The sequence below is a fragment of the Nyctibius grandis genome, chromosome Z (assembly GCF_013368605.1).
Source record: "Nyctibius grandis isolate bNycGra1 chromosome Z, bNycGra1.pri, whole genome shotgun sequence".
Lineage (NCBI taxonomy): Eukaryota > Metazoa > Chordata > Aves > Nyctibiiformes > Nyctibiidae > Nyctibius > Nyctibius grandis.
In genome coordinates, this window is record NC_090695.1 from 71,143,677 (window position 1) to 71,167,542 (window position 23,866).

A 23,866-nucleotide genomic window follows, 5' to 3' on the forward strand; every position below is an offset into this window, starting at 1 on the left:
TGTCTGAGGCAAGACTGCCCAGCTTGTCACTGTAAACTACATGCATAATACGGACCTTTCAGGATTTTTCTCTTAAATAATATTGGATTTGGTGGACTGTGAAGAAATTTTTTTTTATAGTTTCATAAACTTCTTTTGGTGAAATGTAAGATTGTTCAGGTTCATATTCATAGTGAGAAAACACTTAATGCCCTAGTCTGAGTTGCTGTTTCCTCAGAGCTGTTTGAATTGTTGATTGTAAACTTAGGTTGAAGATGCTTCGGTATCTATTTCGTGTAATGCTAAGTCGTGTTGTGTTCCCCCAGGATACTTACCACCACCACTGGAGGGAGGGAAACCTTTCTTCAAGTGCTCGTTGCGAAGTTTGCAAGAAAACCTGTGGCTCTTCTGAGGTGCTCTCTGGCATGAGATGTGAATGGTGTGGCATCCTGGTATGTTGTGCTGTTGCATATATTTGTGGGAACCATATGTAAATATATACCCACCTGCTTATTTGAACACTTTATATAAATGTAGTTTATTTGTACACTTTATAAATATACTTTATATACACTTCATAAATACACTTCATTTATACACTTATTTATATAAATAAATATATATTTATGCGTTAGATGGAAAATATGAATTTTTAACACCCCCCCCAATCAGTCATTAAAATGAACAGTTCTCAAAATCACAATTAAACTTTATGTAAATCCAATGGAATTAAAATTTAACAGGGTCTAATCGTTATAGATTTCTGCTTAGAAGCCTGCAGTTACTTTTCCTGTGTGAAATCGGAATTTCTTTCAAAGCACATGAATTCTGTGGTCAAAGACTTACCACTGTAATAAGCTTACTCCTCTTTCAGTGTAGAGTAATTCTTAACCTGTGTGGTTGTTTGTTTTTTTTAGAGCTGTCATTATTGGTTTCTGGGTTTTTCCATTCACATAATGCATGTTTAATTCATGTGCAACATGATGGTACCCTTCAATAATCCTCATGAAAGCCACGGCTTTTCACATACTCCTACACAGTCTACTGTGTGGATAACAATTGTTCCATCCATTTAATGCTACCTCTTATTGAAATATGATGGAAGTGCAAAGTGGCACCAGATGTGGTGAGAACTGAAAAGTGTATGTAATAAATCATTAATTTGCCACTTAATGCAAGATGAGGTGCTCTATGCAATAATTTGCAGTGAAACTCTGAAGTAATTCAGTATTTCAGGTATGATTTGAATAATTAATTTTTTTTTAAAAGTTGTGGGTTTTTATTTTTAATCTGAATCCTGATTTCTGAGGTGAGAGGGGTTGTCTTTGAGAACAGTCTAACAACTGTAACATGCTATATGGCCACACATACAAAGGTATGTTTATTCAATAATGGCAGAAGGTCTTGCACAAGTATAAAGGCAGAAACTAGCCAGTCATGTTTTGGAATAAAAATTCCAAACAGTGTTATCTCTGAATCTGCAAGTGGGTATGGCTGTGTAAGAGGATATTGCTATTTTCCAGCTATTCAGTATAACCTGCATACCTTTCCCACTTCCCCCAGTGGGAAGATCCAGGGTTGGAGACTAAAACTTTAAACTTCTCCACATAGCTGTATAAAAACCTTTAGCTTTTAATAGCGCAGGATTGTAGTACTTGGAGTTTCTTCATGTGTTAAGACTTCTTATTGATTATATAAAAAACGAATGGAACAAATGAAAATCTAGGGTGAACAATGGGTCGTTCATTTCATTAAAGTAATTTACAAAAGGTCTATATACATTCTAGCCTGAGTTTTGCAATTCCAGTGCATATTTTGTTATAAACAAATTTGCTTGCTTTGTGTCTCACTAAGTTCTTAAATGATGCTTCTATTTATAGGCTCATGCTGCTTGCTACATAATTGTCACACCAGAATGTACTTTTGGCAGATTAAGGAATATGATTCTTCCTCCAAACTGTGTGCAGTTATTTTCTCGCAACTTCAGCAAGCTGCATTGTTTTCGAATATCGGAAAATTTGCAAACAGAATCAGGTAAAAACTCTCAAAGTTGTATGCAACTAATTGATGAGCGTGTTTAACCTAGTGTGGTAATTCACTGAAGCATATGATTGCTATTTTTCACTGGCTTTTGTGGCAATACTATAACTTCTTGCTATTTCTGGGACAGGATAGAGATTTTTAAATGCAGACCTTGTACAAAATGCTGAAGGTTCTGTTTACTGGCGCAGGGCAGTTTAAAAACTGTTCTTTAAATAGTAAGCTTGCAGAAAGTGAAAACCTAAAATCCAAACATTTGATTTGCAGATTAGGGTTATCATTGCTACAAACACTTGCTGATACACATGTTTGTTTTTATTGGGAGTATCATGTATACAGATATTTTTATTTGCTTCTTTGATTAAGCATCTGTCCTTTTAAGATTTCTGTGCTGAAAGAAGACCATGTAGTTAGCAGGGTAGTGTTCTGCTGCCATCTAGAGTGTATGTTTGTTTAACAGCTCTTTAGGAACAAGAGAATTTCTTTAAACCACTGAAGTATTTTCTCGTTTATATTTTGATTATTGCATTCTTGTAAAGCCTTTCTTTTGGTGCTTGAATACAATAGAAAAGTAAATAAAAGGTAGGCAAAATGTAGGTCGTGGAAGTTAATTATTTGCAACTGCACTTTTCTCAACCTGACAGGTTGTTCTTGAACTTTCTGCTTTGAACATGTAGGTTTGGTTTTGGTGAAGGCAGTTTTCTCTAGCAGGAGCCGTGGGTTCTCATGTGCAGAAGCTGTGTCAGGCGTCCTGCTACTACTGCATAAACCGCATGACCTGAAGTCTGCATAACGTAGATACACTGAAGTAACCTGTAAAAGTGTGAAGGGGAGAGCAGGCGTTATGTTGCTTTTGTTGGTTGGCATGTTTTTTTCAGTGAGTTATTTTTCTTTTTAATGAATTAAAAAAGATATTTTTTAATCCCCCCCGTAGTCTGAGGGGGATGAAGAAAGACTACAAGGCCCTAGGACGGTTGGTGAAAGAGTCTGGGGCACAAGTTGTTTTCTCCTCCCTCCTTCCATTTTCAGGTGATGACGTGGGATGGAATAGTAGGATTCTCTCTATTAACGCCTGGCTACGAGACTGGTGCTACAGGCAGGGCTTTGGGTTCTTTGATAATGGCTGGTTTTATAAGACACCAGGCGTGACAGTGATACATGGGAAAGGTTTATGTCGTAGGGGCAAAAGGGTTCTGGGACAGGAATTAGCAGGGCTCATTCGGAGAGCTTTAAACTAGATTCGAAGGGGGATGGGGTGGTAGCTGGGCTTGCACCACTGGGGCAATGCTCTAGTGTTGAGGTAGACCAGGAGGCCCCCCATCCCCCTGGGGTGAAATCAGGGGGTGAATCTGGGATGAAATCGGTGTGCCCAGCTCGCTCCCTGAAATGCCTGTACACCAATGCACGCAGCATGGGGAATAAGCAGGAGGAGTTGGAAATCCGTGTTCGGTCGGGGGTCTATGATCTAGTGGCAGTTACAGAGACTTCGTGGGACGCCTCGCATGACTGGAATGTGGTCATGGATGGCTATGTCCTGTTCAGGAAAGACAGGCCGCTAAGGAGAGGTGGTGGAGTTGCTCTTTATGTGAGTGAGCAGCTAGAATGTATTGAGTTCTGTCCAGGGGCGGATCAGGAGCGAGTTGAGAGTTTGTGGGTGCGAATTAAGGGGCAGGCTGGCAGGGGTGATACTGTTGTGGGTGTCTATTACAGGCCACCGGATCAGGATGAGGAGGGTGATGAGGCCTTCTACAGGCAGCTGAGAGCAGTCTCGCAATTACAGGGCCTGGTTGTTGTGGGGGATTTCAACTACCCTGATATTTGCTGGGAGGCCTACTCAGCCAGCCATCCCCAGTCCAGGAGGTTCCTCCAGTGCATTGATGATAACTTTCTGATGCAAATGGTGGATGAGCCAACTAGGAGAGGAGCGCTGCTGGATCTGATCCTCACTAACAAGGAGGGTCTGGTTGAAGAGGTGAAGGTTGAGGGCAGCCTTGGTTGTAGCGACCATGAGATGGTAGAGTTCAGGATCTCATGTGGCAGGAACAGAATAGCTAGCAGAATCACAACCCTGAACTTCAGGAGGCCAACTTTGGCCTTTTCAAGCAATTGCTAGGGGAAATCCCATGGGACAGGGTACTAGAAGGTAAGGGGGCCCAAGATAGTTGGTTAGCATTCAAGGACTGCTTCTTCCGAGCTCAAGATCAGAGCATCCCAGCAAGTAGGAAGTCAAGGAAGGGTAGCAGGAGACCTGCATGGTTGAACAGGGAACTGCTGGGCAAACTCAAGTGGAAGAAGAGGGTGTAGAGATCATGGAAGGAGGGGCTGGCCACTTGGGAGGAATATAAGTCTGTTGTCAGAGGATGTAGGGAGGCAACTAGGAAAGCTAAGGCCTCCTTGGAATTAAACCTTGCAAGAGAGGTCAAGGACAACAGAAAGGGCTTCTTCAAATACACTGCAGGTAAAGCCAACACTAGAGGCAATGTAGGCCCACTGATGAATGAGGTGGGGGTCCTGGAGACAGAGGATAAAAAGAAGGCGGAGTTACTGAATGCCTTCTTTGCCTCTGTCTATACTGTTGGAGGCTGTCCTGAGGAGCCCTGGACCCCTGCGGCCTCAGAAGAAGTCAGGATAGAGGAGGAATCTGTCTTGGTTGATGAGGGCTGGGTCAGGGACCAATTAAGCAACCTGGATGTCCATAAATCCATGGGCCCTGATGGGATGCACCCGCGGGTACTGAGGGAGCTGGCGGAAGTCATTGCTAGGCCACTCTCCATCATCTTTGCTAAGTCGTGGGCAACGGGAGAGGTGCCTGAGGACTGGAGGAAAGCGAATGTCACTCCAGTCTTCAAAAAGGGCAAGAAGGAGGACCCGGGTAACTATAGACCGGTCAGCCTCACCTCCATCCCTGGAAAGGTGATGGAGCAACTTGTTCTTCGTGCTGTCTCTAGGCACATCAAGGATAGGGGGATCATTAGGGGCACTCAGCATGGCTTCACCAACGGGAAGTCATGCTTAACCAACTTGATAGCCTTTTATGAGGACGTAACCCGGTGGATAGATGATGGTAAAGCTGTGGATGTGGTCTATCTCGATTTCAGTAAAGCGTTTGACACGGTCTCCCACAGCATCCTCGCAGCTAAACTTAGGAAGTGTGGTCTGGATGATCGGGTAGTGAGGTGGATTGTGAACTGGCTGAAGGAAAGAAGCCAGAGAGTAGTGGTCAGCGGGACAGAGTCCAGTTGGAGGCCTGTGTCTAGCGGAGTTCCGCAAGGGTCGGTACTGGGACCAGTTCTATTCAATATATTCATTAATGACTTGGATGAGGGATTAGAGTACGCTATCAGCAAGTTCGCTGATGACACAAAACTGGGAGGAGTGGCTGAGATGCCGGAAGGCTGCGCAGCCATTCAGAGAGACCTGGACAGGCTGGAGAGTTGGGCGGGGAGAAATTTAATGAAATATAACAAGGGCAAGTGTAGAGTCCTGCATCTGGGCAAGAACAACCCCATGTACCAGTACAAGTTGGGGACAGAGCTGTTGGAGACCAGCGTAGGGGAAAGGGACCTGGGGGTCCTAGTGGACAGCAGGATGACCATGAGCCAGCAGTGTGCCCTTGTGGCCAAGAAGGCCAATGGCATCCTGGGGTGTATTAGAAGGGGTGTGGTTAGTAGGTCAGGAGAGGTTCTCCTCCCCCTCTACTCTGCCCTGGTGAGGCCGCATCTGGAGTATTGTGTCCAGTTCTGGGCCCCTCAGTTCAAGAAGGACAGGGAACTGCTAGAGAGAGTCCAGCACAGAGCCACGAAGATGATTAAGGGAGTGGAACATCTCCCTTATGAGGAGAGGCTGAGGGAGCTGGGTCTCTTTAGCTTAGAGAAGAGGAGACTGAGGGGTGACCTCATTAATGTTTATAAATATGTAAAGGGCAAGTGTCAAGAGGATGGAGCCAGGCTCTTCTCAGTGACATCCCTTGACAGGACAAGGGGTAATGGGTGCAAGCTGGAGCACAGGAGGTTCCACTTAAATTTGAGGAAAAACTTCTTTACTGTAAGGGTGACTGAACACTGGAACAGGCTGCCCAGAGAGGTTGTGGAGTCTCCTTCTCTGGAGACATTCAAAACCCGCCTGGATGCGTTCCTGTGTGATATGGTCTAGGCAATCCTGCCCCGGCAGGGGGATTGGACTAGATGATCTTTCGAGGTCCCTTCCAATCCCTAACATTCTGTGATTCTGTGTGATTCTGTGATTCTGTGAATTCACTTATTGGTGGGGGATGGTGAAGTACAGCACATACTTGAAAGCCATGGAGTCTTTAATGCTTCCAACATGCGAAATAACCAGAAATAAACAATCTGGATGAGCTTGGTTTTGCTGGAAGACTCATTATGAACCTTGATTCCAGTCTATTGTTAGGTATTCTACAAGTGTCCCAAAGGCTTAAGTGAAGATAAAGTTGTATTATTATTAACAGAAGTTAATCACAAACGTTTTTAATAGCCTTTTCGGGTGTGACTTTTCTGATGTTAACTAAGTTTGTCTTTGAAACAGTGGTGTGTTCTTTTAATATGCCAGACTTAAACTTTTTCCTTTTTTAATTTTTAAATCACCTCTAAGTAAAAATTGAACATGGAGCACCTTCAGTGAAAGAATCCAAGGTCATAGCTGCACCTTCTAGTCTCTTCATTATTTTACATGATGGAAGAGAAAGTTTTCCATTTCAGGACTTAGGCTACATGCTAAGGGTATGAATTCGTGTTATGCGTATTCAAGTTTTTTTGAAGTAATAATGTTTTTTGCATTCCTTTAATTAAAATGTATGTCTTGTACTTTGAATTGAGAGAATGCAGTGCAGATCAGTCATTATCTGGTGGTCAGAAACAGATGCATCGGGAAGGGGAAATACTCAGTAACTTAATTTGGACTATTTCCAGTCCTTTAATGCGATATGAAAAAAAACGCAGAAAACCCACCACATTTGGAAAGCCAGAATGCATTTCTGTAGTGCTCAGCCTGCATATACCCAGATAACGTATAGCAACACCCTGAAAAATCTCTTTTGTAACAGCAGATCTCTTTCCTGCTGGTCAGTGAGAATTTCTGCTCCTTGGGCTCAGCTCCCTGACACGCAGTGGGCAGCAGCCTCCCAGGCTGGAGGGGCTGGTGACGCCCTGGGGAGCAGAGGCCAAGCTGTGGGGACGCTCCCCTTGCCTCCTGCTGCTGATCCCAGCCGTACCTCTGAACTTGATGGCTGCCCCCAGCACTTGCCATCTTCCTTTTTTCATGGTCAGTGGGCCACGGTTGTGGCTCAGCACAAGGCATGGAGGATAATATTTGCGGTGCAGTACCTGCCTTGTAGTCTGCTGTGCATAAGGCGTTTTGTTCTGGTTTTCCTTAGCTGGTGATGGTATGTGACACTTGTTTTAGCATCTACGTCCCTAATGTTCAGGTAGAGATCTGGTGCCTTCACGCGTGGCTCCTTGTTACACTGTTCACTTCCCATTGAGGCTTGTTTTAAGATCTGTTGCTGGAGTTTTGCTGCTCTCGGTTGTCTGATGGAGATCAGCTGACCGCAGGTCCCTGCCAAGGGCACTGAATACCATTGCTACACAGGTCTCTCCCTCTGCCCAGATTCTTCTTTAAAGGCAGAGCTGGCAGTTGCCTTAAGCTAGTTCTCTCATCATCCTGTGTTGAGGCAGCTCTGTGCTCTGGCCTGCTTAGTCCTTCTTGTTACCCATGTTCACAGAACAGACACGCATTTTCTCTGAAAAGCCCACTAGCTCTTGGTACATGCCGAAAGTTACCAAGATGTATCACGGGTCCAACAGCTCCCTAACATTCTTCAGGACATGTTTGAAGCTCCTCTGACCACTCAGAGGACAGCTGCCCTGAGAATTGCTGTCACTTTTCCAGGGAGAGGTGTAGGCTCCGTACTCACTAAAGACTGCATGCACATTATGGATGTTCTGTCTCTCAAGATGACTTGGTCATCTGAGAGTGAGCCCATGATTGTTGACCTACTGGGGAGCATTTGTCTGGATTAGCTTTTGCTACTGAGTAAATGCTAAGCTTTGTGGCCAACATTCAGTGAACATCTCTGTGCTGAAAGTGGCTTTTCAAAGCCTTGGGCTACCAGGGGAAGCAATGGTAGAAGCAGTTATCTCCTCTTCCTCCAACTGACTCTTGTCTTAGCGTATTTCAAAAGAAGTCATTGCACTTCATTGCAATAGTTTCAAGATGCTATTAGTGTAGATTTCCCTACTGTACAGACTGAGGGAGAAAGTAATGAAAGATGTCAGCTTCTTCTCATCTAAACTTAGAAAAAGGGGAGGATTTGGAACAATCAGGAATTCTTTCATTTCTTATTGTTGTATTTACTTATCCTTTTTTTAATTTAATCTGGGTTGAAGTGAAGTTTGAGAAGGCATTCAAGTTCCTTTTCTTTCAGGGTGTTTCAGGACTGTATTGTCTAAATTTCTCTCCAGTTTGAAACTTCATCTGTTTGTCTGTCAACTATAACAGGGAAAATATTTCAACACGTCTTTTATACTTTAAAAACCCCAACCCAGAAACATTATTGTTGGTCTTTCCTGTAGTCAGCTGAAGCATTACCCAAATATTCAGTAAGTTACCTGATCTCCAGTTTAGGACTCCCGCTAAGTACCCTTCTTGACATGCTGTGATTCTGCTTCTTGGAAGGTTTTCCTGCATTAGGATTCTGACTTCCCTGGTACCTCTTTTGCTGTGAATATCTGTCTTTACTGATTTTATTTTTTCTCTCTTGTTTTGTGTTTTGGTTTCCTGCCTCCTCCCTCAACTGCAAGGCATAGTTTTTATAAAGGTCTTGCATGGCTTATATCTTTTGGGGGCTTTCACAGAATCACAGAATGTTAGGGATTGGAAGGGACCTCGAAAGATCATCTAGTCCAATCCCCCTGCCAGCTTTGTCTGCATCCCAGTCAAGACTGACTGGGAGTTTCAATGGATGGGCGTGTGAATACCATTATATGATCAGCACACTGGGTGACTTATGTTGCATGCTGCTGCAACCCTTAGAAAAGAAAAGTTTATCACTTTTGGATTTGCACCAGTCTTCCTGTATGGACCTGAGTGTCAGGAATGAGAATGCAGTCAGGATGTTATCTTCACTGAAGCAAATGTAAATGTTAGTAGCTTTTATTTTAATCTTTTGTAAGTATTTTATGTGTGATTTTACAGGCTGTGTTATTATCTGACATGTTAGCTCCTACCTTTTAGTGAGAGCAATGAGCTGCTGTCAAAGTCCTTTTCTGGAGTGTAGAAATTTCTTTCTCTTTGGGTGTCAGCAAATCTATTTTTAAGTTATTATTGATATGATACACATACTTCTGACTGGAAAGCTCTTACTGCAATTCCTGGACTGATTTGATGATTTAAAACTTACTGGAAACCATATATACTTCGGTCATAGGCAAACATTGCAGCTTGAGAAAGGGATGAAATGTAGTAGTTGCGATATTAAAGCTCATAATAGAAGGACTTCAGATATGCCTTCACTATAGTTACATGACAATGCAGGTTTTGTTTTTTTAATGCGGTTTTTATAGTATGGATTATTACCTTAAAAGAGGCAGAAGAAGAAAGTGTGCTTTTCTGATTGGCTTCTTTTGTGTTAGCTTCTTTGATGGAAACCATCCTTAAATGACAAACACTTCCCTCCTACTGCCCCTTCTCTCCCCCCCCCAATTCAAATTAACAAGAATCCTTTCTTAAATGTTTCTGTTTTCACAGATGAAGATGATGATGTTGATGGGTCAACACAGGGATCGGTAAAAGATGTCCAAATTTCAACAGATTCAAGTAAGTGGTGAATAGTAACCCATTCCGGTCTTTATTTGTATAATCTTAACTTGCTTTGCCTTATGAAAAAATATTAAATGGCCATTTTTCTAATGCTAAGTATCAATTTGAGGTCCCAGGTTTTAGTCCAACACATTTATCCAGGATCTTACAAATATCTCATCACTATTTTCCACTGGTAGACTGGCATAAGTGACAATCTGTTCATTACCCTCACAGACAGATCATGTCTCTCAACTTGGTAACTGAAGAAAGAAAGCATGGTGTTAACAATCCATAGATAAGCAACCAATTTAAAAGGCAGACAGCGTATCTTTTCAAAGCCTTTTTCTTTTAGGATAGCTGGATCCAAATCTTACTGAAGACACCAGGTGATTTTTTTTTTTTTTTAACTTGAGCATGTTGCACTAAAAGTATGTGTATTCCTGTGCATCAGGATTGAGCTGGGCTGGTTGCTTCTCGTGCAGTTAAATTCTTAAGTGTATGGAGTTTTCTGGGGTTGGTATTAGCCAAACTCTTACTTTCCAGAAGGTGAAGCCAAGTACAATTTAAGGACATCCCACCCCCTATATCCGTGTTAGTAACTAGAAAAACATGGTACTTGCTACCTAATGTAGCTGCATGGATTGTTGTAAAAACCAAAATTTCAAATCAGTAAATAATTAAATCAGTTATGGAAGTGATCTCAAGCATGCTCTTACTTCACTTCGTAAGATTTGAAGCCGGTATCTCTTAATGACTGTAAGTTATGATCCATCACCATGCTCCCTTATTGTGGGACCAGACTCTAACTGCAGTTTATCCAAGAAACTTTCACTTTTTCCAGTGTTTCAGGTGACATAAGTGGTTGAGTGTCAGGACTTTTAAACTTCACCAAGTAAGGCTATTTCCCTTAGTTGTGACTGTCAAAGAGAGCAAATCGTCTATCCAGGTATTTCAACTGGATTGGTTGAAAGTACTAGTACAGGACAATTCAGTTTTGGACAACCTTCCCAAAAGAAGGAAAAAAGATATGAAAATTGGGGGCAGGATACAAAGTTTAATGACTTTTGTTCATATACAATGTCCATCTGTGGACTGGAGAAAGCAGCAGTAGATGGTACATTTTCAAGGCTCATGTAAAGAATGATTACTTGTGTCTTAAATGGAACAGTAGCATTAAAACATTGCTTTCTCTTAATACATTTTCACAAAACAGAAGTCAATGTAGAGCCCAGTAACTTTGCTATGATTTAGAAAGCTCAATAGGTAGGGAGTGATTCTAATGTCTCTTTAAAAACAGAGTATTCACAAAGAAATAAAAAAGGTGAAATGTTTGAAAGCTTCAGTTTAATGATGTTAGGGGGTCTCCAAATCTGGTACCCCAGTAGAGGTGTAGCTGCTGCAGCATTCTGTCCAGTCTGTGGCTGAGCAGGATGAAGGTCTGTTAGTGGAAATGTGTGTGTCTACATATATGTATTCTGATACATATATATATATATATACATGCGTGTGTGGTGGTGCACATATATGTATGCACACACACCCCCTCCCCCACCTGGGTCTCCTGGTGGACCACCAGCCCCTACAGTCACTCCAGCAGTCATCCTGGACCTCCTAGTCCTTCCAGTATCACAGAATCACAGAATGTTAGGGATTGGAAGGGACCTCAAAAGATCATCTAGTCCAATCCCCCTGCCGGAGCAGGATTACCTAGATCATGTCACACAGGAACGCGTCCAGGCGGGTTTTGAATGTCTCCAGAGAAGGAGACTCCACAACCTCTCTGGGCAGCCTGTTCCAGTGTTCGGTCACCCTCACCGTAAAGAAGTTTTTCCTCATATTTATGTGGAACCTCCTGTGTTCCAGCTTGCACCCATTGCCCCTTGTCCTGTCAAGGGATGTCACTGAGAAGAGCCTGGCTCCATCCTCATGACACTTGCCCTTTCCATATTTATAAACATTAATGAGGTCACCCCTCAGTCTCCTCTTCTCTAAGCTAAAGAGACCCAGCTCCCTCAGCCTCTCCTCATAAGGGATGTTCCACTCCCTTAATCATCTTCGTGGCTCTGCGCTGGACTCTCTCTAGCAGTTCCCTGTCCTTCTTGAACTGAGGGGCCCAGAACTGGACACAATATTCCAGATGCGGCCTCACCAGGGCAGAGTAGAGGGGGAGGAGAACCTCTCTTGACCTGCTAACCACACCCCTTCTAATCCACCCCAGGATGCCATTGGCCTTCTTGGCCACAAGGGCACACTGCTGGCTCATGGTCATCCTGCTGTCCACTAGGACCCCCAGGTCCCTTTCCCCTACGCTGCTCTCCAACAGGTCTGTCCCCAACTTGTACTGGTACATGGGGTTGTTCTTGCCCAGATGCAGGACTCTACACTTGCCCTTGTTATATTTCATTAAATTTCTCCCCACCCAACTCCAGCCTGTCCAGGTCTCTCTGCATGGCTGCGCAGCCTTCCCGTGTGTCAGCCACTCCTCCCAGTTTTGTGTCATCAGCGAACTTGCTGACAGTGCACTCTATTCCCTCATCCAAGTCATTAATGAATATATCGAATAGAACTGGTCCCAGTACCAACCCTTGCGGAACTCCGCTAGACACAGGCCTCCAACTGGACTCTGTCCCATTGACCATCACTCTCTGGCTTCTTTCCTTCAGCCAGTTCACAATCCACCTCACTACCCGATCATCCAGACCACACTTCCTCAGTTTAGCTGTGAGGATGCTGTGGGAGACCGTGTCAAACGCTTTACTGAAATCGAGATAGACCACATCCACAGCTTTACCATCATCTATCCACCGGGTTACGTCCTCATAAAAGGCTATCAAGTTGGTTAAGCATGACTTCCCGTTGGTGAAGCCATGTTGACTGCCCCTAATGATCCCCCTATCCTTGACGTGCCTAGGGACAGCACCAAGAACAAGTTGTTCCATCACCTTTCCAGGGATGGAGGTGAGGCTGACCGGTCGATAGTTACCCGGGTCCTCCTTCTTGCCCTTTTTGAAGACTGGAGTGACATTCGCTTTCCTCCAGTCCTCAGGCACCTCTCCCGTTGCCCACGACTTAGCAAAGATGATGGAGAGTGGCCTAGCAATGACTTCCGCCAGCTCCGTCAGCACCCGCGGGTGCATCCCATCAGGGCCCATGGATTTATGGACGTCCAGGTTGATTAATTGGTCCCTGACCCAGCCCTCATCAACCAAGACAGATTCCTCCTCTATCCTGACTTCTTTTGAGGCCTCAGGGGTCCGGGGCTCCTCAGGACAGCCTCCAGCAGTATAGACAGAGGCAAAGAAGGCATTCAGTAACTCCGCCTTCTTTTTATCCTCTGTCTCCAGGACCCCCACCTCATTCATCAGTGGGCCTACATTGCCTCTAGTGTTGGCTTTACCTGCAGTGTATTTGAAGAAGCCCTTTCTGTTGTCCTTGACCTCTCTTGCAAGGTTTAATTCCAAGGAGGCCTTAGCTTTCCTAGTTGCCTCCCTACATCCTCTGACAACAGACTTATATTCCTCCCAAGTGGCCAGCCCCTCCTTCCATGATCTCTACACCCTCTTCTTCCACTTGAGTTTGCCCAGCAGTTCCCTGTTCAACCATGCAGGTCTCCTGCTACCCTTCCTTGACTTCCTACTTGCTGGGATGCTCTGATCTTGAGCTCGGAAGAAGCAGTCCTTGAATGCTAACCAACTATCTTGGGCCCTCTTACCTTCTAGTACCCTGTCCCATGGGATTTCCCCTAGCAATTGCTTGAAAAGACCAAAGTTGGCCTCCTGAAGTCCAGGGTTGTGATTCTGCTAGCTATTCTGTTCCTGCCACATGAGATCCTGAACTCTACCATCTCATGGTCACTACAACCAAGGCAGCCTCAACCTTCACCTCTTCAACCAGACCCTCCTTGTTAGTGAGGATCAGATCCAGCAGCGCTCCTCTCCTAGTTGGCTCATCCACCATTTGCATCAGAAAGTTATCATCAATGTACTGGAGGAACCTCCTGGACTGAGGATGGCTGGCTGAGTAGGCCTCCCAGCAAATATCAGGGTAGTTGAAATCCCCCACAACAACCAGGCCCTGTAACTGCGAGACTGCTCTCGGCTGCCTGTAGAAGGCCTCATCACCCTCCTCATCCTGATCCGGTGGCCTGTAATAGACACCCACAACAGTATCACCCCTGCCAGCCTGCCCCTTAATTCGTACCCACAAACTCTCAACTCGCTCCTGATCCGCCCCTGGACAGAACTCAATACATTCTAGCTGCTCACTCACATAAAGAGCAACTCCACCACCTCTCCTTAGCGGCCTGTCTTTCCTGAACAGGACATAGCCATCCATGACCACATTCCAGTCATGCGAGGCATCCCACCAAGTCTCTGTAACTGCCACTAGATCATAACCCCCCGACCAAACATGGATTTCCAACTCCTCCTGTTTATTCCCCATGCTGCGTGCATTGGTGTACAGGCATTTCAGGGAGCGAGCTGAGCACACCGATTTCACCCCAGGGGGATGGGAGTCCTCCTGGTCTACCTCAACACTAGAGCGTTGCCCCAGTGGTGCAAGCCCAGCTACTACCCCATCCCCCTTCGAATCTAGTTTAAAGCTCTCCGAATGAGCCCTGCTAATTCCTGTCCCAGAACCCTTTTGCCCCTATGACATAAACCTTTCCCATGTATTACCGTCACGCCTGGTGTCTTATAAAAACAGCCATTATCAAAGAACCCAAAGCCCTGCCTGTAGCACCAGTCTCGTAGCCAGGCATTAATAGAATCCTACTATTCCATCCCACGTCATCACCTGAAAATGGAAGGAGGGAGGAGAAAACAACTTGTGCCCCAGACTCTTTCACCAACCGTCCTAGGGCCTTGTAGTCTTTCTTCATCCCCCTCAGACTACGGGATGCAGCTTCTTCCCCACCTGTCTGGAAGATCAGCAGGGGGTAGTAGTCTGTGGCCTTCACCAGGTTGGGGAGTTTCCTGGTGATATCCCTGATTCGGGCTCCAGGCAGGCTGCAGACCTCCCTGTGATGGGGGTCAGCTCTGGATATTGGGCCCTCAGATCCCTTTAGGAAGGAGTCTCCAACCACTAAAACTCTTCTCTTCTTCCTTGTGGAGGAGGTAGCTATATGCCTGTCAGGTTTTTCTGACTGTGGTGGGACCTCTGATATAGGTTGCCTCTCCACCACATCCCCATTGGACCGGCTGTATTCCACTAGGGCTTCATATCTATTTCTCAGAGGCACCTGTGGAGGCGAGGTAGGTAAGGAGGGCACTCGCCTTTTGCCACGGCCATAGACTTGCCTCCACTCACTCCTCTCCTCTAGGTTATTGTTTTCCACCTGAGAGGGGCAGAGTACAGGGGTCCCTCGATCCTGGGAGCTCTCTGGCAGGTGCTCCCATTTTTGTTGCAGGGAAGGCAGAGCCTGGCTCCACCAGTCTATCTCCATTTCAGCCTCCCGAATGCTCCTAAGCCTTTCTACTTCGGCTTGAAGCCTTTCAACCTGGCTTTGCAGCTGTGCCACTCGGCCGAGCAGATCATCTACCTGCTCACAGCGCACACAGCCCCCTGATGCCACAGAGACGCTGTAGCATTCCCTGCAGCCTGCGACCTGCACCATCGCCTCCTTCCGTGGGAGCTCTGTCTGGGTTCCCACATCCATTTTGGTCTTCTTCCGCCGGGTAGATACCATTGTTCTTTCACTGAGCTGGGAAATACCTGTTGGTGACACCCCTGGTTCACAGCTCCTTGGCACCTTCCTCGCCTTGTGCACTGGGAGGGAGTCAGCGCCCTCCCCAACGAGCTGCAAACTGCTGCGGCCTCTCCTGCCCTGGGACACACACAGTCATTGCTGACTCACACAGTCACTGCTGACTCCCCCTCTCCCCTCTGGGCAGGGACTAGTCCCTGTCCTCCAGGAGGCTTTTTATCACCCAATCAATCACCACCCCCAATCAACAGGGGCTGGTGCGTTTAAATCGCCCGCGGTGCCTCCGGCTACGCCCCCTTCTCTCCTGATTCGTTGCCGGGAACCTCCGGGTCCGGGGTGGGGCGGAAGCAGCTCGGGGCTGCTGCTCGGGGGGGACTCAGGGGGGGCCCAGAGTACGAAAACCGCCCAGTTATAGCCCTATGTCGCCCTCGCCCCCGCACTAACCTCAAGTCGCTGCTGCCGCCGTCGCTGCTGCCGCCACTGTCAGTAGTTATCTTCTCCAGGTGCCTCACTGAGAAGCACGCACACGTGGCTCCCAGGCCACTTAGCTTGTGTGCCAGTGAGTCCAGCCTGATGTTTGCTGGTGCTCACACAAGAGCTGTCACTCTGGTTGCTGGCACCATGGACACATGGGTCACAGTCACCTGTAGTCCTGCTTCAGTTGCTGCACTCAGGAACCCCTATGCACACATGTATACAGAAGAGTGGAAACTCGCAAAAAGAGTTAGAAATAGCATTTAATGAGAAGACAGGACAGACTGTGCTGATCAGGTGCAGGGCATGGCCAGGCATGCGCACCAACCAGCTAGCTCTTTACATGTGACCAGCTTCTTTTACCTCCTTATGCCTCTATTTTCCCATACTTGGTCCTCCCCAAAACACCTTGATCCCTCCCTTCCCCGGACTTTGGTTCCTCCCCTAAACATCCCCTAAACTCTTGTACAATCCCAGGATGCTCTTCCTGTGCATCTCATAGAGCCTGGCACCCTGAGTGACCTCAGTCGGTGAGGTGACCCACAGAGCTTCTCCTGTGGACTCACCTGGTGGTTGCCATCCCCAGCCTGTGGTGCTGATGCCCTTGTGTCAAGGCAGGGCATGGCTTCTCTGATGCCTTCTCTGACAAAGCTCTTGGGCTTCACCTGCCAGCTGTTGTGCTTCTGTGCCTCTCTGTGTGTGAGGAGTCATAACCTATAAAATTAAATGTGACAGAGGCATGGTTATAGCGTGCTGGACCACTTCCACCTGTCTCTAGATAATACCATTTGTGTAATACAAGTCAAGAGTGAGCTGCTCATTAGCTTCTTGTGTTGACTCAGTACCCCTGCCACATCTTTGGGATGTTACCATGCTCTCCCTCAGGAGTGTCTGAACTGAATTATATTCCAGAATATTGTAGCTTTTCTTAATTCCAGCTCTCCATGTTTTACAGATGCATATTTTTAAAAACAGTGAAACCAAATCAGAACAAATTGAATAATATTCATTTATAAAGACATGCTTTTCCATGGGAAAGAAGCCAATAGGAAAGGATGCAAAGTCTGTAGGTTAATACTGGAAGAAAATTTGAATTGGTGGTCTGCATTCCCTTTTGTTTCTTTGCTATTGGAGTAGGCTTGTTGAGTGAAGTGTAAAGTTAGAAGATTTGAATCTTAATTTTGGGAGCTTACATATGGTAAGTCAATCATGAAGCTTAGCCTACCAAGATACTGAAGCCAAAAGCATTAAATGACCATAAAAACAACCCTGCACTTTCTGAGATGATAGATTTAACAGACTTACAGAGCAGATTTGGAAAAGGGCTATAAATCCTTGTGCCTGAGAACATGAGGTAACTTCTAAGGATTTATCTGCACAGTGAACAATTAACTTCGGGAGAACTGAATGTTACAGGGATAGTAAGATAAACATTATGTGGATGCTGTCATTAGTGTAGTTAGTTGTATTGCCTGGGGAAAGAGTTGAGCCCCTAAGTCCATTTTCATACAAAAATAATTCTTGGTCATTCTGGGAATATATAACTGATAAAGCTTCTCTGGGGAGCAGAGGATTAAAAGTGTTCCTTAGAGGTATCTGTCAGGGGTGTGCATTGTCTGTCCTTTCTGAGATGCAATGTTGAACTAGGTTTTGACCAGCACAGATTATTCTTGTTTTCCTGGAGACAGAATTCATTAATCTCAGCTAAGATGCAACCATAGATGCAATCTGTCAAGCTTGAGAAGTCAAAGGCAAACTTTTGAAAATTATTCCTGTTATTTCATGGTAATACGAAGACTTAGTAGAGGGGGGGAAAAAAAAGTTGGTTTGTTGTATATATGCAACAAATGAATCCTGGCGGAGCTATCTCAGTAATTCCTGAAATTAAAAAATGAGTTATTAAGAGCTCCTACTTGTGTGTTAATCTGCAGGGATCTGGGAACATGAAAAAACATTAGATTCTGCCCTGATTGCTTGACAGGAATCAGTAAAAGCTGAGGGCAGTTGAATACTGTATAGTGACACTTAGGCAGCCGTTATTTATTTTATCTTAGATGGCGTTTGAGGGATTTGCTTCTCCATGTCCTCAACTCCTTTCCTCACAAAAGCTTCGGTTCAGCGGTACTCATTTACAAGTTGAATGTACCTGCTGTCATGCTGAAAATGTTTTTTTCCCCCAAGACAGTTTGCTTCACCTGCCTTTGAAGATATTTTGAAAAAGAGGATTGTGATCAACTGTGTTGAATGAACTAGTGACTTAAGTGCTGGAAGAGATTGTATGTTTTCTTTTCTTTGCTGAATTGCCTGTAACTACTTGGAAAAGAAAAATGAGTGTTCTGAAAAATCACATTACTTTTCTTTTGCTTTACTTTCCCCATTGTGCATATCTTCCTTTCTCCTTCTTCTCTCAGCTGCCTTCATCTGCCTTTTCTGACACTTGATATTGGCCACTATTGTTCTCACTTCTCACGAAGTTGTGTTTTGTGCTCTTCCCCAACTTGTCTCTCCCATTTCCTCTCCTTCCCCAAGCACAACATTTACTCCCCAGTGTTGCTGTCCCTTTGGCTTGGTTCCCTTTCAGTCTGCCTGTCCCTCTCTTGTTCCCCGAATCCCTTCACCCCTCATGCTTGATGTCTCATACCAGTTGGTAGTCAAAACGTTGGCTGCTCTAGATGTCTATTTCAGGGAAGGCAAACACCTCTTCTTAAATACTTCCTGAAAATGTAAAGAGGTTTCATGGAAAAATCTCTTCAAGAAGCAACATGGGAAAAATCTTCCTGTAGCATCATTGCCAGAAGGCTATGGAGAGATATTCACAAATGTTATTAGCTAGTGTTAATTTATTCCCTGCCTTAGGGGTTCTTATGACAAGGCTTATCAGATTAAAAATTTAACCATAGATACTTAAGAATGACATGGGAGATCCATGCTTTTTGGGTTGTTTCTGTGATCATGCATTTTCTTTGCTTTAACATCCTGCTAGTCTTGATGCTTGGGTACAGCTTCTCTGTAGCAGCCCACTGGAAATGTGTACAGATACATTTCAGGAGGTGTATTGAGGGCTCAACAGACTTCAATGTGGAACACAGACAGGGACATGTGAAGAGTGAAGGACATGGCCTTGCCTCATGAGTGTCTCTCAGCGCTCACTGGCTGCATGTGAACTGTCTGCTTCAGCCTGTGCCCATCTTCTGCAGGACAAAATGCAGCCATTGAGAGAAAACTGGCTCTGAAGGAGTTTTTAGAGGAATCTGACTGAGGAGAGCAATGGGGTCTGCAGTGCTGTCAGCAAACATACTTTTTACAGCATGTCCTTCCACAGCCCTTCTTTTGCCAGGCAGTGCTCTGCTAAGGTAGCTGTTCACCTGCCGGGTAAGGGAAATAAAACATTCTTGTATTAGATAGATCCAGGTCATTGGCATAGTGCTTGCTTATGTCTTGTCCCAAACCTGCTGACAGTGTGGAGGAGACCTTCACTGTGATTCTGCAAGCAGGAACAAACTGTTTTCAGGAAGAGGTAAAGACAGTGTGTGTGGATTTGAGGGATTTTTCCTCTGAAGATATGTTCAGTCTTCATAAAAAGGGTCATTGTACTCTGCTAAAACTGCTTACAGGTAACTAAGCATATCATATGTTCCTCTGAAACATGATTTAAATGGATTTGGAGCCCTAAAGCTAGAGGGAGAAGCAGGTGACACCAGGTCAAGTGGTGATACATATGACAGATCCTTGGAGAAGTTCTAAAAACCACCTGGAGGAGACAGGTGAAGAGGTGGCTACCAGTATGGGAGGATGGCTATTAACACAGCTTTGTGCTTCAAAACTGTCTTGGAACTAGGAGGTTTTGAGCTGCTCATGAAAGCAAGTTCAGAGAAGTGACACACACCTGCAAATGGCTCTCCTGGAAGAGGAACAGCTGGAGAAAGGAAGAATCTGGGATTCTGAAAGACTTCCTTCAAGACGAATAAAAGAAAAAATACACAATTCTTCCCTGCTTTATTGCTGCCTCGTAGGTTGTGAGTGCTAATACTGAGATAAACCAGAATTTGCCAGTCCACACTGTTGTAATTGGAAGTAGCAGTGACTAGAGAAGGAGAGCAGAAAGCATGTGGACAGCACAAGTTTTGCTGGGAAGAATGGTTCTTGGTAAGCAGTGTTGCTAGAATTTAGTCTTTTAAGAGTAAATACCACCAGTATGTTTGTTGTAGGCCTCTAGCTTTCTTCAGCGGCAAAAACATTCAGGACTACATATTTTTCCTATCCCTGCCACAAGCTGCACAGAAGTCTTTTCAGAATAACTGTGTCCTGTCTGTGGGGATTTGAAAGTCAAAGGACATGAACTCTGGACTCATCAAATGCTGTTTATCCTTTTCCCAGGAAAACCTGGTATCTTAGCTTCCGAAATCAAATTCTATAATTTGGTAAATTATGCCTGGAGTTATCCTTTTTGTAGTTGTTTTCCCCTTGAAAAACATAAGCATGAAGAACAGGTTTTTTTCAACTCTGTATCCCATGACAGAAAAAAAGTAATGTGTTTTTCAGTCCTGATACTGTATAGTCTGATCCAACAGGACAAGATAAAAGACATTTGGCAGTGAAGTGTCAATATTATAAAACAGGCAGTAACTCCTTTAAATACAAAATTTTTTTTATGTGCATCTCTTGCATATTAGCAAGATTTTTTTATACTAAGCAGTGGTATGTTCACTTCTACAATTGAATCACTTGGTGATACTTAAAAATTGGAACAGGAGGGAGAAAGAGCTTTATCTAACTTTGAAAGTGATTATAATTGAGCTTCTTTCCAAAGCTAGTTAGAGAAATCAGACTGGCAAACTTTCATGTTGTGGATGTATGCTTGAATTAGTTGGGAAGCGTTTTTCTGGATGACTAGTTCTGCTCAAATAAGTAGTTGTTTGTTCTTTCGTTAATGTGTCCCCAGAAGCTCATGTGCAAGAAAGCCATCTTTCATCAGATTGCAGTAAAAGTGACCCCTGTGAGGAGGACAGTGACAAAGTTAAACATGATTTTTCACTGATAAATTGAGCTTGTTTTGTATAACGAATAATCAGATTACCTTAAAGAAAGCAGAACTGAGTGTACTGTGTATTTAGCTAAGGAACATACTTGATCTTAGGACCTTACTACTGGTCTATAGATCTAAACTCCTGCTTGCAAACAGTTTAAGAGTCAAGCCAACTTCTTGCAACATTTGGCTGGTCTTAAGAAGTGGAGAGCTCATGAAGTAGAGATGATCAGAGGGCTGGAGCACCTCTCCTATGAAGACAGGCTAAGAGAGTTGGGGCTGTTCAGCCTGGAGAAGAGAAGGCTCTGGGGAGACCTTCTAGCAGCCTTCCAGTATCTGAAGTGGGCCTACAGGAAAGCAGGAGAGGGGCTTCTTACAAGGGCATGTAGTGATAGGACGAGGGGTAACGGTTTTAAAATGAAAGAGGGTAGATTTAGATTAGATAATAGGAGGAAATTCTTTACTGTGAGGGTGGTGAGACACTGGCAGAGGTTGCCCAGAGAAGCTGCGGATGCCCCCTCCCTGGCAGTGTTTAAGGCCCGGTTGAATGGGGCTTTGAGCAACGTGGTCTAGTAGAAGGTGTCCCTGCCTGTGGGAGGGGTGTTAGAACTAGATGATCTTTAAGGTCCCTTCCAACCCAAACCATTCTATGATTCTGTGATTCATAAAAAAATCTGCAGTTAAAGTTGCTAGGGATTCTCTCAGGCCAGCTAGTATCTAACAAGAGCAGACTACAAAGGCAGTTCGAATGAAAACAAGTACTAAAAGTTGGATGAATGTTTTTGTTCTCAGATGGTTGTCTACCCTCTGGATTGCTAGAGAAAACAGTAGAGATTTTGATAACGTTATGAAAGTTCATACTCAGAACATTGGCTGTGCTGTCAGTAACCAGTGTTTGCTGTGTTTTCTCAAGTTGTGTTAGCCCTAAAGAAGGTCATTCAGGACACACTGTGTCTTTTGGTTAAAATTTGTCTATGCTAAAGTCACCATGGAGAAGACTCTGACAGAAATCTGTTTCTAAAAAAGTTTCACTTTTTCTGACATTAATCCAAATTAATTTCGGACGTATGCTATAGTCTCAGTGCAATGCCATTGGAGTTTCAAGGATACTTTAGAAGTGAGAGTTGATGATATTTAAATGTTCCTTATATTGTGACTAAAAAAAAAATTGACAACAGAAACAACCACTAAGTTGATAATTGGACAACTGAAAAGCAAAATGTGCCTGGTAACACTACTTTTCATATTAAAAAAAATAATTGAAACGTCCTGATATATCATATCATATATATCCGAAGCTCACTTCTCCAGTAGAATAATTTACTCTCCATTGCTGTGAACTGTGTACATTGCATGTGGAAATCATGTGATTATTTTTCTTAAACAGATGTTGTAAAAGGTTCCAGCTAACTACTCTCAAAAGAGTACCTGAGGAATAGTCATACAGGAAAGAAGAAATTAGAGCTGAGCTTCCAAAGTTCATTCTTCTTGACAATAGCCAGAAGTAAATCTGCAAAACGAGGAGCCCGAAGATCTGTTGTGTTGTAGGTACTGTTTAGAAAGACAGCAATTTTTGCTTCTTCAGTTTGACTTTCATACAGGATTTTAGTTCTTTTGCTTCCTGCTTAAACCTTTTATGCTTTCACATAAGCGTCCAAGTGGAAGCCAAAACAAGTAGTGACTCTCAAGGGTCTGTACTGGACCAGTGCTATTTATTATCTTCATCAATGACAGATAGTGGGATTGAGTGAAAGCTCATTAAGTTTGCAGATGACACCAAGCTGAGTGGTGCAGCTGATTTTCTAGAGAGAAGGGATGCCTTCCAGAGGAACCTTGACAGGATTAAGGAGTGGGCCCATGCGAACATCATGAAGTTCAGCAAGGCCAAGTGCAAGGTCCTGCACCTGGGTAAGGGTAATCCCTGGTATCAATACAGCCTGGGGGATGAAGGGATTGAGAGCAGCCCTATGGAGAAGGACTTGGGTACTGGTGGATGAAAAATTGGACATGAGGTGGCAATGTGTCCTCACGTGTCATGAAAGCCAACCATATCCTGGGCTGCATCAAAAGCAGTGTGGCCAGCAGGTCGAGGGAAGTGATTCTGCCCCTCTACTTTGCTCTTGTGACATCCCACCTGGAGTACTGCATTCAGCTTTGGGGTCCTCAGTACAGGAAAGACATGTTCCTCAGCAGACCCACATTTTCCCTAGTCATCCTTCTGCTGATGACGTACTTGTAGAAACCTTTCTTGCTGCCCTTCATGTCCCTTGCCAGAATCAGCTCCATACGGGCTTTAGCTTTCCTAAGCCCATCCCTGCATGTTTGGACAGTGTCTCTATATTCCTTCCACCTCACACAATTCTGCTTCTGCCTCTTGTGCGCATGCTTTTAACGGTAGAGTTAAGTCCGGAGCTCCTTGTTCATCCATGCGATGCTCCTGCCACCTTTGCTTTTTTCCCCCAGTTGTTGGGATGGACCATTCTTGAGATTGGACGAGGCAATCCTTGAAAATCCACTACCTCTCCTGGACCACTCTTCTCTCCAGGACTGTACCCCATAGGAGTCTTCCAAGCACATTCCTGAACAGGCCAAAGTCTGCTCTCCTGAAGTCCTGTCTTGTTGATTCTGCTATTTGCTTTATTCCCCTCCTTTCAGGCTCCTGAACTCCACCAGCTCATGGTCACTGCAGCCAGGGCTGTTCCCAGCCTTTGTATCCCCAGCCAGTTCTTCCTTGTTTGTAAGAACTGGATCCAGCAGAGCATTTCCCCTCGTTAGCTCATCACTTGTGTCACGATGTTGTCATCAGCACATTCCAGAAACCT

General features: G+C 44.6%; 1 protein-coding gene across 2 annotated transcripts in view; it reads left to right on the forward strand.

The window, feature by feature from the left end:
- The window catches only part of DGKQ (diacylglycerol kinase theta), a 113,270-nt gene that overhangs the window by 41,436 nt on the left and 47,968 nt on the right, over nucleotides 1-23,866 (forward strand). For both annotated transcript variants that reach the window (XR_011050076.1, XM_068423192.1), the window contains exons 5-7: nucleotides 306-431; nucleotides 1,860-2,013; nucleotides 9,784-9,852. Coding sequence is in view for 1 of the 2 variants with exons in the window: in XM_068423192.1 (XP_068279293.1) it covers nucleotides 306-431; nucleotides 1,860-2,013; nucleotides 9,784-9,852 (349 nt within the window). In the remaining variant the exon portion in view is untranslated. The remainder of the gene's footprint in view (nucleotides 1-305; nucleotides 432-1,859; nucleotides 2,014-9,783; nucleotides 9,853-23,866) is intronic.